Below are 12,384 nucleotides of genomic sequence, written 5' to 3'. Positions count from 1 at the left end.
GGGGCTTAGAGAAATGTAACTCTGTTCAGGATTACACTGTTAATTACTTTACTTCTTTCTGTGTACTAATTCTATTTTGCTGTAGGAAAATCTGTAGTGTGTGAAGTTAGGATTAATAGTATATTTTCTTAAAAACTGAACCCTATTTGAGATTTCTTGAAGCATGGTACCATAGGAATCTGGATAAACCAATACCATTCATTAAAAAAAATCAACAGCAGAATTCAGATTTTAAATGAAAAGGTATGAAAAACTGAAATTTCTGTTTTATATTCCTGTTTACTGGCTTGATGAAAATTTTGTGTGTCTGCCTTTCTTTCCCAGAGTGCTTTAGGGAGTTGTGTGCATTGTGTTGGATGCTTCACGTTCGTGAAAGGTTGTCGGATAGTTGCAGACGGTACCAAACTGCAAGAGAGAATTCAGAAAATCAGAAAGTAATGATGATGGTATAGAAATTTTATCCTATAAAGTCTGATACAGTATTTCAATTCCTCAGTCATCTTACAATACTAGTAAATGCCAAAGTTCAACCTACACACGACAGTGGGTGACCGATTTATGCCACTATCTTGTATGGAGAGGGGAGAATCTGGTTCTTAGAGCATAAGAGATTTATTTATTTAATTCATTTACACCTCACCTTTCTCCTCCATGGGGACCCAAAGTGGCTTATATCATTCTCCTTCCCTCCATCTTATCCTCACAAGAACCCTGTGAAGTAGGTTAGGCTGAGAAAGTGTGACTGGCCCAGTGTCACCCATCCAGCTTCCGTGGCAGGATCGGGGTTTAAATGTGGGCCTTTGAGTTACTAGTTCAACGGTTAACCGCTAATGGAAGTGCTGCTTTCCTCTCCCAGTTCCCCCCCCCCCCTGTCAATTCTTTCCTAGCTGGTCTGACTTCCAGTATTGGACCCCAGCTAGGGAATGAGCTGCAGGGAAGTAAGGAGGGGCAGCTGACTGTGGGGAGAGAATTCAGCCCTCCTCATCCATGTACACCTTTTGCTCTTATGTTGGGCTCCCAACCCTCCATTGTATACTTGATTGGGGCAGACTCAGGTTCAAACATATGGATCTGCTTTGACATATGTTTTGAGACTTACAGTGCAGTCCTATGTACAGTTACTCCAAACTGGAGTAATTCTGAATTGGATTACACTGTAAGACTACCAAACTTTATATCAAATCTTAGACCACTTACCTGGTGCCTTGTCTTTTTAGGAAAGCAGAACTCCTGAATTTGATGCCTGCGTAGTTGAGTGCTGTCTGAATGCATTGGAATGGGCTTGCCGAATGCTTCCTTTTGCTAGGTTCATGAATGCTGAAGAACTTATCCAGGATATCATTCTGAGTCTCACTGGAGAATTGCCACCAATCCAAAAGGTAAGGCTTATTTAGAAGGTAAAGATCATTAGTTTATCTTCCTTATATTTTCCTTTTCATGTTAATAGTTATTCTTGTTAAAATAATTTCCCCATAAAAGTGACCTCAAAATTTATGTTTCTGTACAGGTGGCAGAAATTTTGGTGAAAGCATTTCCTAACCGTGAAGATGTAAGAGTCCCATTAAGGGATAAATATAATGGTCTGCACCAGCGACTTAGACACTGTGTAGTCAAAGGTAACACACGTGATGCTGAAAGAAGCACAATGTGAACTGATAGCAGTCTAGCATTTTCTACAAAATAAGCTTTCCTTGGCAATTGGAAGTATTACAGTATTGACCAAGATATGGCCTTTGCTTCTAAAATGAAAAATCTGGTTGTGATGGACTATATTTTCTTGGTCTAAAATGGTAATATAAATTAAGTAAATAAATGCATGTGGACTGGCATTGTGCATCTGATGCATTTGAAACTGATGCTGAGATTGTTACCATGCAGTCAGGTATGATGGCTGATTAATACAGGCTCTGTAGAAATAGTGACTACAAATCCTCTATGTGTCTTTATGGCCAGGCCCCAACAGTGAAAAAATGATGTCTGCCGTAATAGAGGCTGCTCATAAAGTGAATCTGAAAACATTAAAGCGTGTGATAAGGAATATAGGGCCAAATCAAAGAAATATCTGGGAGCCACCGGAAGAGGAGAACCAAGAACTTGGAACTTGCTGCTATGATGGATTCTCTCTGGGAACTAGCCTCAGCAGAAGCACAGTCTCTGACCTGGGGAACCCTCAGGTTTACAGTGATGCTGAAACAGGAGACTCAGTCTCTGAAGCGTTGCTGATGGACGGAACAAGAAAGAGTACCCCTTCACAGATGCAGGAAGAGTACAGGTAAAAGTTCGTAATATTTCTTAATGTAGCCTAGTTCTGGCTTCCATCACTTTATTTATTCTAAAGTAGCCACTTTAGGACAATCTCGTGCGACTCGGCAAGCCCCATTTAAGGGTTCTGCTCCCCCTCAGATAAACCAGCACTTGGAGATTATGTGTAACCCCAGAAGGGAGAGCACCACCACACTGAAAGGAGTCTGATGCCAGGCCCCTTTCAAAGAAGACTATTTATTTTCTTTGCTTGAAAAAAATACAATGAAGTGTATTTAATAATACATGTCTTTTCTGAAATTACATTATTTTAAAAATCAAATCAAGAATTCCATATAATGAATTCCAGAAAGCATGTATTTATTCTCTTGCTTTGTGCTTCCCTGCAAAGTTTGTATTAAATTTGAAAGTCGTCATTTGTTCAGTGCAGGACTAGTTTAATGTAGGAGTTTCTAGCTGTAAAGGAGAAGAACCTCCCTCCTTCCTATAGGTAAATGAAATACCATATTGTGGGGAGCCCACAAGGTGCGTTTCACTCACTGAGTTGTGCATTAACCCCCCACCCCCAGGACCTAACATTTAGAATACTTCTCAAGAACTCTTAATGGGCAATCCCACAACCAGACAATAGGTACAGGTATTTTTGATTAAATGGTCCATCAAGGTTCAGTTGGCCATTTGACATCTTGTGCACTCCTTACACAAGTTTTATACTGTACAATAAATGTGCTGAATGCAAACTCACAAAGCCATGAGACACCTCTCTCTGGCTTGGACTTTGTGGCAGGAAAATCCTCATATCGCCCTCCAGTTCTGTTTGGTCAAGCCACTCTCATCCCCCCCCCCTGCACCTTCTGGCTCCTGAACCCCTCAAATGGGATCTGCCTTTATTCATCGAAATCTGTGAAGGCTACAACACTTCGCAAGGGAGGAGTAGGTACTGGCTAGAAATGTTGCCAGAGTTCTTAGACCAGATCCTTAGAATACACTTTCCCCCTCTGTCTGTCCTTAGAATACACTTTTATGATTGCTTCATTGCCTCTGGGCTGCAGCTGTTGGCCAACTTTGTCCAAAAGCAAGACTGTTCAGCTAAGTACTTCCTGCAGGTGGGGGAGGGGCTGTTTGGAGCTCGGACCTCTCTCTGGAATGTTGGAAGAGTGTTTTTTGTTTCACTCATATACCCATTCAGGGCTACAGAGGGTTAACTCCGGGTGGGCTCCTCGGAGGGAAGGGAGCCATCTGTGAAAACAGATACCTACTTTTTGAACTATTGAAAAAGCCTAATTGAATGCAGAAAACATGTCAGTGTGTGGCTTAGTTGCTTCTGAACGGCAGAGGATAGTCTCTTAATCAGCCATGCTTTTAAACCCTGTGTTTTGATTTGCTGCGTTGCAGGGAAATACGTAACTGTGGATCGGATTTGACAGGATATAAGAGCACTCCTGAAAAGCTGAGAGACCTCAATATGAAAGAAACAGAAAGTAAAAGAAAGATCAATAAAGCCCCCCCTGATCATCATACTTTGCCGGTGGTTGGTGTGTGGGAATTCGAACGTGATGATGATGAATACATGAAGTTCTTGGACCTCTTTTTGACTTATGTGCTTGAAAGAGATCACATTAGTCAGAGGGACTCAGCAGTTCCTTTTCTGAAGAGCTTTTCAGCCCTCCTTAGGGAGCATGAATTGAACTCCCTCCTCTTTGATGTTCACACAACACTGAAACGTCGACAGAATAGAACTAAAAGCCAAAATGTTTTTAGAGCTGGTTCTTCTTACTCCCTTATTTTGAAGCCTAGTAATTCTAAACCAGCTTCTTGGTGTGATGAAAAGAAAAAAGAATTTAAAAAACACTCTCTACCTGCTTCCGTTCAACAACCAGCTGAGCTTTCTGGCCATGACTCAGTGATGAGACTCACCGCGAAAAGAGGATTATTTGGCCTAAGCCCGCAGTCAGTTTATAGAGCCAATTCCAGTAAAGGAATAACTCTTACACCAGTATTAACTCAGCGTTTGTCTGAGCATGCTTCTCCTACCATCCAAACACCTCCAGTTCATAAATATATCTACAAAGCCATTCGAGTGACAGATGACATACAAAGAGAGGAGTTTTCGCCAGAAATAAATAATAAATTTGACAATATTGCCCGCTTACTCGAATGGATGATTAGATGGTGTGATAGGCAGTTGCTTTATGATCACATCTCAGCAGATCCACTTCAGGAGTGCCGACCAATGATGCATGTAAAAACATCTGCATCCGCCATCCTTGTGTCATTCTGGCTTTTGGAACAACAGCACAGCAGTGAATCACGAGATCGAAATGCTCACTGTGGGGTAAGCATTGATGAAAGTACTTTCATTTTGAGTTATTTTCTGGATCTATGATTTTGGAAATAAGGAAGCAGAAGATGGGAAACTATGAGTAGGGGTGTGGCTCAGTGATAGAGCATCTGCTTGGCATTCAGAAAATCCCAGATTCAATCCCCACTAACTCTAATTAAAAGCATCAGGTAGCGGGTGATGTGAAAGACCCCTGCTGGAGACCTTGGAGAGCTGCTACCAGTCAACGTTAGCAATCTTGATGGACCGGTGGCTTGATTCAGTATAAGGCAGCGTCATATATATGTATGTTCATATGAGGAATCGGGTGGGGGATACACAGAAATCCTACCCTATCAACCAAAATCTCTCCCTCCAGGACTTCCTAAGCTCTCAGGAATTTGAACAGGCTGATTCCCTCTTCCTCCCCCTTTCTTGAATACATGAAACTGCCTTGTACTGAATCAGTCCATCGAGGTCAGTACTGATTACTCGAACATGCAGTTGCTGTCCAGGGCCTCAGGCAGAGGTCTTTCACATCACCTACTACCTGCTTCTTTTAACAGGCGATGCCAAGGATTGGACCTGGGAACTGCATGCCAAATAGATGCTCTACCACTGAGCCATGGCTTTCCCCCAAAAGTGGGTCTTCAGCCCACTTTCAGCTGCTATCAGTCTTTTTTTTGGGGGGTGCATTTTTTGTATGCGTGTGTGTGTGTGTTCGTGTGCCCGTGCCTGGAAGTCATGGCGTCCTCTGGTGACTCCTACTGGGGCACAGAGGACGTTCAGAGAAGTGGCTTGATAGCCTGTTTCTGGCCTCCTGGCCCTTGTATTCTCTGGAGACCTCCTGGCCAAATACTTGCTAGGGTTAGCCCTGCTTACCTTTCGAGATTGGATGAGATCAGGCTTGCCTGGGCTATCCAGGTCAGGGTAGCTGCTATTAGTCTTGTGTGCTCTTGGAGCCTCTTTTGTTCTCAGCAGGCTGGGGTTTGGCTTTCTTTTTCCTTGAGTCACTTTTACCAAATTACATTTTTTCCTGCATACCTTGGAATTCCTCTGAATATGTAGAAACTTCTGTCTTGTTTGCATGTGTTCCTATTGTGCTGCTTTTGTGATCTGAGGCTACTATATTTACCATTAGATATATGGACTGGCTCACTGAGGAATCCCACACAACCCAGCAGTCTTTCCCTCCAGGATTCTCTAAGTTCCCAGGTGTTTCTTTCTCAACTTTTTGCCCTTTTCCATCTTAGCTTAGTCTCAGCTGATCTCAACAATTCCATCCTGAGCCTTTCTCCACAGGGTGTGCGGGGTATAAATCAAACAAATAAATAAACAATTCATTCTTTCCAGAGCAGTTTCTTTTGGTTAATTTACAAACTAATTTTTCTGGATATACTTAGAAACCCTACCTAGTCTATGGGTGGCTTAGTTTTGTGACTTTTGTTATTTAAACAGGAGCCAGCCAGTTTACTATATATTATAATCATTATTATTTGAGGCATTTGTAAGTTGCATTTGAGTAACACACAGTAACAGACATTCAATATATCATAATTAGTATATCTAATACTCAACACAGCTAAATCTGTGAATATTTAAATCTGGAGACTGGAGCCATGAACAGATGAGACAGATCTTTCCACAAACCTGAAAAACACCCCAGGTTTGCAGAAAAATTGAAATCTAAAAAACATACATTAGGGTGTTAATCTCTCCAAAATTTTAGAAGCCGGTGCTGTAGCTTTAAGAAACAAATGCCCAAGAGAGCCAGTTTGGTGTAGTGGTTAAGTGAGCGGACTCTAATCTGGGAGAACCGGGTTTGATTCCCCACTCCTCCACTTGCACCTGCTGATGTGACCTTGGGTCAGTCACAAGCTCTGGCACAGCTGTTCCTGAAAGAGCAGTTTGTGTCAGAGTTCTCTCAGCCCCACCCACCTCACAGGGTGGCTGTTGTGGGGAGGGGAAGGGAAAGGAGTTTGTAAGCCGCTCTGAGACACCAAGTGAAGGGCGGGGTATAAATCCAATCTCTTCTTCTTCATACTGGCCATTGCGGAACAAGCACAAATGTATTGGCAGCCTTCAACAAGCCACTCTGAGCCCGCTTGTGGGGAGGGCGGGGTAAAAATGTCAAAAATTAAAATAAATAAATAAATGCCTTGGTTTCTTTTAGTAAAAACAAGGGAGAGGGCAGGGCCTTTTCCAGGACTGTTCTGGTCTTTGAGGGCGGACTCATCAGGACCAGGCCTTGCTGCCACTGGCAGGCCCACTGCTTGCTACTGTTCAACAGCAGCCGCTGCATGAAACCAGTGTGGTGGAGTGATTAGAGTTTCAGCCTAGGATCTGGAAGACACTGGTATGAGTCATCTTTTTGCTGTGGATGCTCACCTAGGGGCAGTTACAGGTTCTTAGCCTAACTTACTTCACAGGTTTGTTGTGGGGATAAAATGGAGAAGAGATTGATGTAAGCTGCTTTGAGTTCCCACTGTGGAGAAAGGCAGAATATAAATGAAATAATATAGCTGAAGACAGGGGGCAGATAAAAGGTAGGCTGGTTTCTGGGTAGGAAGGAGAGGAGGAAGCGGGGAAAAGTGAGGATACATGGGTTGCCAGGAGGAAGGAAAGAGAAAATAGTTTGGGGAAGGGGATACAAGAGAAAAAAGAGATGCCCCCTTACAAGTGCTTGTGGGTTCCCCACTGCACAACTGGGCCCAGCCGAGCACTTCTGTGCCATAGTTTTCCCAGGCAGAGGGTCCTGGGGGAGGGAAGGAAGGAAAGCTGAAGATGGAGGGGGGCAGATGAAGATCAGTTGGGTGGGGGGGTGGGAAGAAGAGAAGGAACCAGGAAAAGGGGAGAGGCTATGGGGGCTTTAAGGAGGGGAAAGGGGGAAATGAGATGCCCCCCTGCAAGTTCTTGCAGGGTCCTCCGCTTGTTTATATGCTTATCTTAAAAATATTTCAAATAGGCTAGTTTGCCAGTTCTAATGCCACCTCACAAGTTGATGTAGTTATTCATTTTAGGCAGCTCAGTATAAAGATGAAGACACATCTGATTAATAGTTCTTAGAAAAATTAACAGTAATTGGGATCTAAAGAACCCCATATCTGCATGTCCAGGAGTTATTTGGACTTGTTTCCTTTGAATAGTTGCCATTCGTGCCACATGGAAGCTGTTTTTGAGACTTTAAAAGCAAAATGTGATGTTGCACAACAGTTTGCTGTCCAAAGGAGGGGGAGTAAAACTCCTACTTAGCATGCCTAAAGCAAGTCTTTGGATCCCAGCTAGTGTGTCTCAATGCACAAATACAAATATGCATACGTATACACAGCATCTTGTCTCAGCAATTTTATCATTCCAAATCACATTTTTAATGTAATTTCTCTTGTTAATAGAGCCATGTAGAAATGCATATAGTGCAACACAAGCACCACAGTTACTTCTTAATCACTGTGGAGTGCAGCATTGATGGGAGAGCAAACACTTTGCAAGCATTCGCTCTTCCTGTTTGTCATTGAAGGATGCATTGGAGAATATGTAACCTACTTTGGAAAGGCCATGAGGTTCAGTCCCCTTCTTCCTTTGTGCAGCAGTGGAAGCTTTGTAGTTCATTACTTATTCCATACTGTACCAGTCAATCTCTCTATGAAGATTCTGTGGCTTTAAAAAAAATATATATCCTGCAATAAGTTTTTCTAATTCTTTTTGTATTTATACTACCTCTCCCCTTCCTCTTCACTGTACAGTCACTGTTTCCGTTTGCATATGTGTGATATTTTTCCCCAGTAGGAAAGCGGCATAACTGGGATATGTGTGCACCAAGTTCCATGAGTTTAGGAGAACAGACATCCAATCATTGTAGAAAATAAATGTTGCAGAAAGGTTGGCCACTAAAGGCTGAATGCCCTGCTTAGTCTATGATTGTTCCAAAGCTTTTCCCTCGCCAGCCTTCCAAAAGGCTCCCTTATATTGGCTGTAAAACAGTTGCTACGCCTGGGATGTGCATTCTGCAGAAGCCAAGCTGAATTTATGCAGTTCTGATGTCAAGCACAGCCACAGAATCACAGTCCAAGCGAGGGGGAGTTGAAAGAATGGCAGAAGCAGTGCACTAGTGCCCATCGACACAAGCCAGTGACAACGTGGCAGTGCCAAGAAGGAGCGAAAGAGAGTGCCCCATCACACCATTGTTTTCAGTGGTGGGGAAAATAGCACAATAAGCCCAGAAGATTCTCTCCCTCACTCAGATTATGATTCTGTGGGGCTGGCCTTTGCCAAAATGGCAAAGGATACTGATGCTGGGCACTAGTAGGATTGGTTCTGCCACTTGGCACTAGTAGGGTGGCACTGGTTGGGTTCTGCTGCTGGCCACTAGTACAGTGTACTGTTTCTGCTGTCCTTGCAAAATTGCCACTCTTCAATTTGTACCTCAGAGATTCTCACATTTGACCTTAGTCCAGTTGGTTTCTTGGCAGTGCCATAGTGGCAATGGTTCTGCTGGGTACATTGCACTGGTTCTGCTGCTGGCTTGGCAAACAATACCGCTCCACCAAAAAACCCTTCACTTTCTACTATAGAGATTCTCTGGGAGGATCTCTTCTCTGCTGGGCTTGTGCAACTGGAAACTGGAAACAATGGTGGGATGGGGGTATCCACATTGGGTGCCCCTAGAATTGGACCTCCTGGTCCAATCCTTTTGAGACTTGGTGGTTCTTTTGGGGAGAAGCTGTAGCAGCTACAGGGCAAATTTGGTGCCTCTACCTCAAACCTCCCCCCCCCCATGCACCTGACTATAACCTAAGAGAGATTTGCCATTGACTGCAATGGCCCCATAGGGTATAATGGAGCTGAATATATTTGGGAATCCCGAATATTTCCCAGATAGGGTATCCATACAGATCTTGATACTTGGGAATATTGGGGTATACTGAATATGTTTCGATCACAGAATCTCGAGTCCAAATAATACAAAATATTTTTTCTTTGCACACCCTAGTTATACCTATATAACATTATATAAGAGCCAGCACTTATTAACCTCTGGGTTTGCCATTATGCGATTAGGAGATGGGCAAGGAACAAATAGTGTTTCAGATATATGTGACGGAAATATGCCCTCAGAAATTTTTTATGGTCCTTATGTGAAAAATATCCTCTTAAGATTTTCTTGCTGTCAAACAAAGGTAATCATGCACTTTTCTACAGCCTTTGCAGCAATACTCTTCTGACCTGCCAGAATCACTTTCCAATATAGATGCCCTTTGGCCTGTTGACAGGAAAAGCTAATTTCTGGAATGAATCCCTTTTGTGTCCTCAGTGTATGAAACTCTTCCTGCTGGACGGGATATGTGGCGTTCTGAAGGAAATGAAACCAAGGCACGGTCGCTAGGATTTTGCTAGGCTGCCTAGAGCAACAATAGCTACCTTCCTTTGTGAAAAGGAGAGCCACAAATGACCTGTGGGATAACCTTATACCCTTGTAAATAGCGGCATGTCCATATTTCTTTTTCATTTTCATAAGCCTATTTTAGATACAGATCATAGCTGGGTCTGCTCTAGCACAGTAAGACACTGATTCAAGATGTTTCTAGTGAAAGCAATCCTAGACTTTTGTTGTTGTTTTTTAGCATGTTTACTCTTTGGCTGAGTGCCAAGGAAAACAGACTGTTAAATAATCAACTTGCCTGTAAAGCCGTTGCTAGGAAATATACGTAACAAACATTCCAAGAATTCAGGAGTTCTTTCTGTGATGCATTTTGATGTTTCTGAAGACTTGAGTGAGAGAGACTAGGGCGATGGTATTTCTTTAAGAGAAGTCGTGGTGTGTAATTTTTCTAAGTTGACCAGGCATCCCAGTGGCCCGCAGATGAAAAAAATGGATATTGGATTGGATCCCAGTGATCATTTCCATGGGGGCTGCAGTTTTTCCCTTCCTGTGTCAGAATTCCAACTCTCACCTCACTGCTATTCCTGGGGGTCCCAGTCCCCAGGAGTAGCCTTTGGGTGGAGGGCATAGGGGTGCAGTGGGAGTGGGAAGGCACAAAAGTAAATTTTCAGCGGAATGCAAGCCATTGGTTGCATTTGAACGAAGTTTGAGTCCAATGGCACATTTAACATAAAGTTTAATTCTGAGTATAAGCTTTTGTTTGCACTTCTTGGTTGCATTTGTTTTCCAAACAAATGTAATACACTCAAATAGAACAATTGGGTGACTACCCAGAGACAGACTTTTTAAAAAAGAAAAACTTGTGAATTTGGCAAACTAATATTCAGGATAAATTATTTAAGATGTAGTCTAATTAAATAGTTTGATGAGGGCAAATCAATCACATTTGATCTTAAAGATATCACTATCAGCCAATGACATTAGATGTCCCTCAAATTGCAGGCGAGCATTGGCTGTGTGTACACAATCTTCCTTTAGTAGGTAGATCTTCCTTGCTAGGATCCAGTTGTTAGACTTATTCAGATGCAGTCTCCTATACCCCTTGTCAAGTAGTCTGGAGAAGGACTGTTTGCTTGGTTGATTGTTTCCATGTGTGTAGTGTAGCCAGGAGATCCTACAATTGTCTGGCAGCCAGAAGTTCCAATTCTTTAGCATTATCCAGGTGTACCACAAGGAGGCGAGCTAGAATTGCACCCCATTCCAGTAGTTAATATATGCTGACGTGCTGCAGGCCAATACTGTAGCAGCTTTCGAAAAGATGTATTGTTGTGGGTTATGTTTTTAACACACAAGCCTTATGTGACTGTTTTTTCAGAATCCTACGAAACCATGTGCAAGTACCCATTCTTCAGGTTTTCCATTCAAACTAGAGAAAGAAAGTAGTGTGGATACAGGCTATTCTCCATCAGCTGAAACGCCAGTTCTTGCCCAAGACGGAAATACATATTGTGAACCTTATGAAAGTACTTTAAGGTAATAATTGAATGCTCACTTTGGTGTAAGAGTTGAGAAAAGCAGGAAAAAAATAATAGTAATGTGGAAAAAGGATTTGAAGTCTGTAATTTTTGTGATATTTTGCAACATTCAGGACCTCACATGAAAAGCAACCCGAGAAGAAAGAAATTGATTTCACGGATAATTCTGTAACAGATGACACAAAGAGTGGAGGAAGATATTTTGATGATGATCTGATAGATGTGGGAGGATGCTTATCAGATGAAGCAGACGTGACATCTGAAAACGAAGGTTATTTAAATTAAATAAAACACGAATGTTCAGTAATCTCCATGCAGATATGCATGGAATTAAGATTAGTCTTTACATGTTCAGTTCAATATCATGGCCTCCTGTTAACAAATGCCTGTAACTGGTGCTGGAATCTCACAGGAATCAGCAGTTTCCCGCAGAATATATATTTAACCTCACCTAAGCTGTTTTTTCTCTTTAAAGCCTGATCCAGTTGTTCGTAAATGGTTAATCTGGTGCACTTTCGTGTGATTCTTGAAAGAATGATAGAAATTGAAAATGTCAAACAGCTGGAAATTTTGAAGTTTCTGCCATAAGCGCAAAAGGCTGTGTGCTGTTCACTTGCAGTTTGCCTTTACAGCAGGGCAAACTGGGAAGAAATTCTTTACTGTATGCATTACTCTGGCTTGGGAGCACACATATTGTTGTTAGATTGCAACCACCCAAGACAGGACAAATATGGTGGGAGAATTTTAATTTGGAAGGCTTTCCTCTGACCCTGGAGGTCCCTTCCAACTCTATGATTCTATGTTGGAGAAAGAAACAAGAAACATGGGAGGCCTGCAAAGAGCAGGTCAACTTTAAATATAATTCTTAATATATCAGTTTAAGAGCC

General features: G+C 42.4%; 1 protein-coding gene across 1 annotated transcript in view; it reads left to right on the top strand.

The window, feature by feature from the left end:
- LOC107117954 (chromosome unknown open reading frame, human C5orf42) overlaps window positions 1–12,384 on the top strand; it is a 78,225-nt gene that overhangs the window by 28,887 nt on the left and 36,954 nt on the right. Inside the window, exons 21-27 of the mRNA XM_015420153.1 lie at window positions 325–434; window positions 1,218–1,379; window positions 1,508–1,616; window positions 1,954–2,272; window positions 3,658–4,597; window positions 11,338–11,495; window positions 11,611–11,749. Coding sequence (XP_015275639.1) covers window positions 325–434; window positions 1,218–1,379; window positions 1,508–1,616; window positions 1,954–2,272; window positions 3,658–4,597; window positions 11,338–11,495; window positions 11,611–11,749 — 1,937 coding nt within the window. The remainder of the gene's footprint in view (window positions 1–324; window positions 435–1,217; window positions 1,380–1,507; window positions 1,617–1,953; window positions 2,273–3,657; window positions 4,598–11,337; window positions 11,496–11,610; window positions 11,750–12,384) is intronic.

Source organism: Gekko japonicus, unplaced genomic scaffold (assembly GCF_001447785.1).
Source record: "Gekko japonicus isolate JY-2015 unplaced genomic scaffold, Gekko_japonicus_V1.1 scaffold86, whole genome shotgun sequence".
Lineage (NCBI taxonomy): Eukaryota > Metazoa > Chordata > Lepidosauria > Squamata > Gekkonidae > Gekko > Gekko japonicus.
Note: the sequence above shows the minus strand (reverse complement) of the source record. Positions and strands in the feature narration are given on the sequence as shown.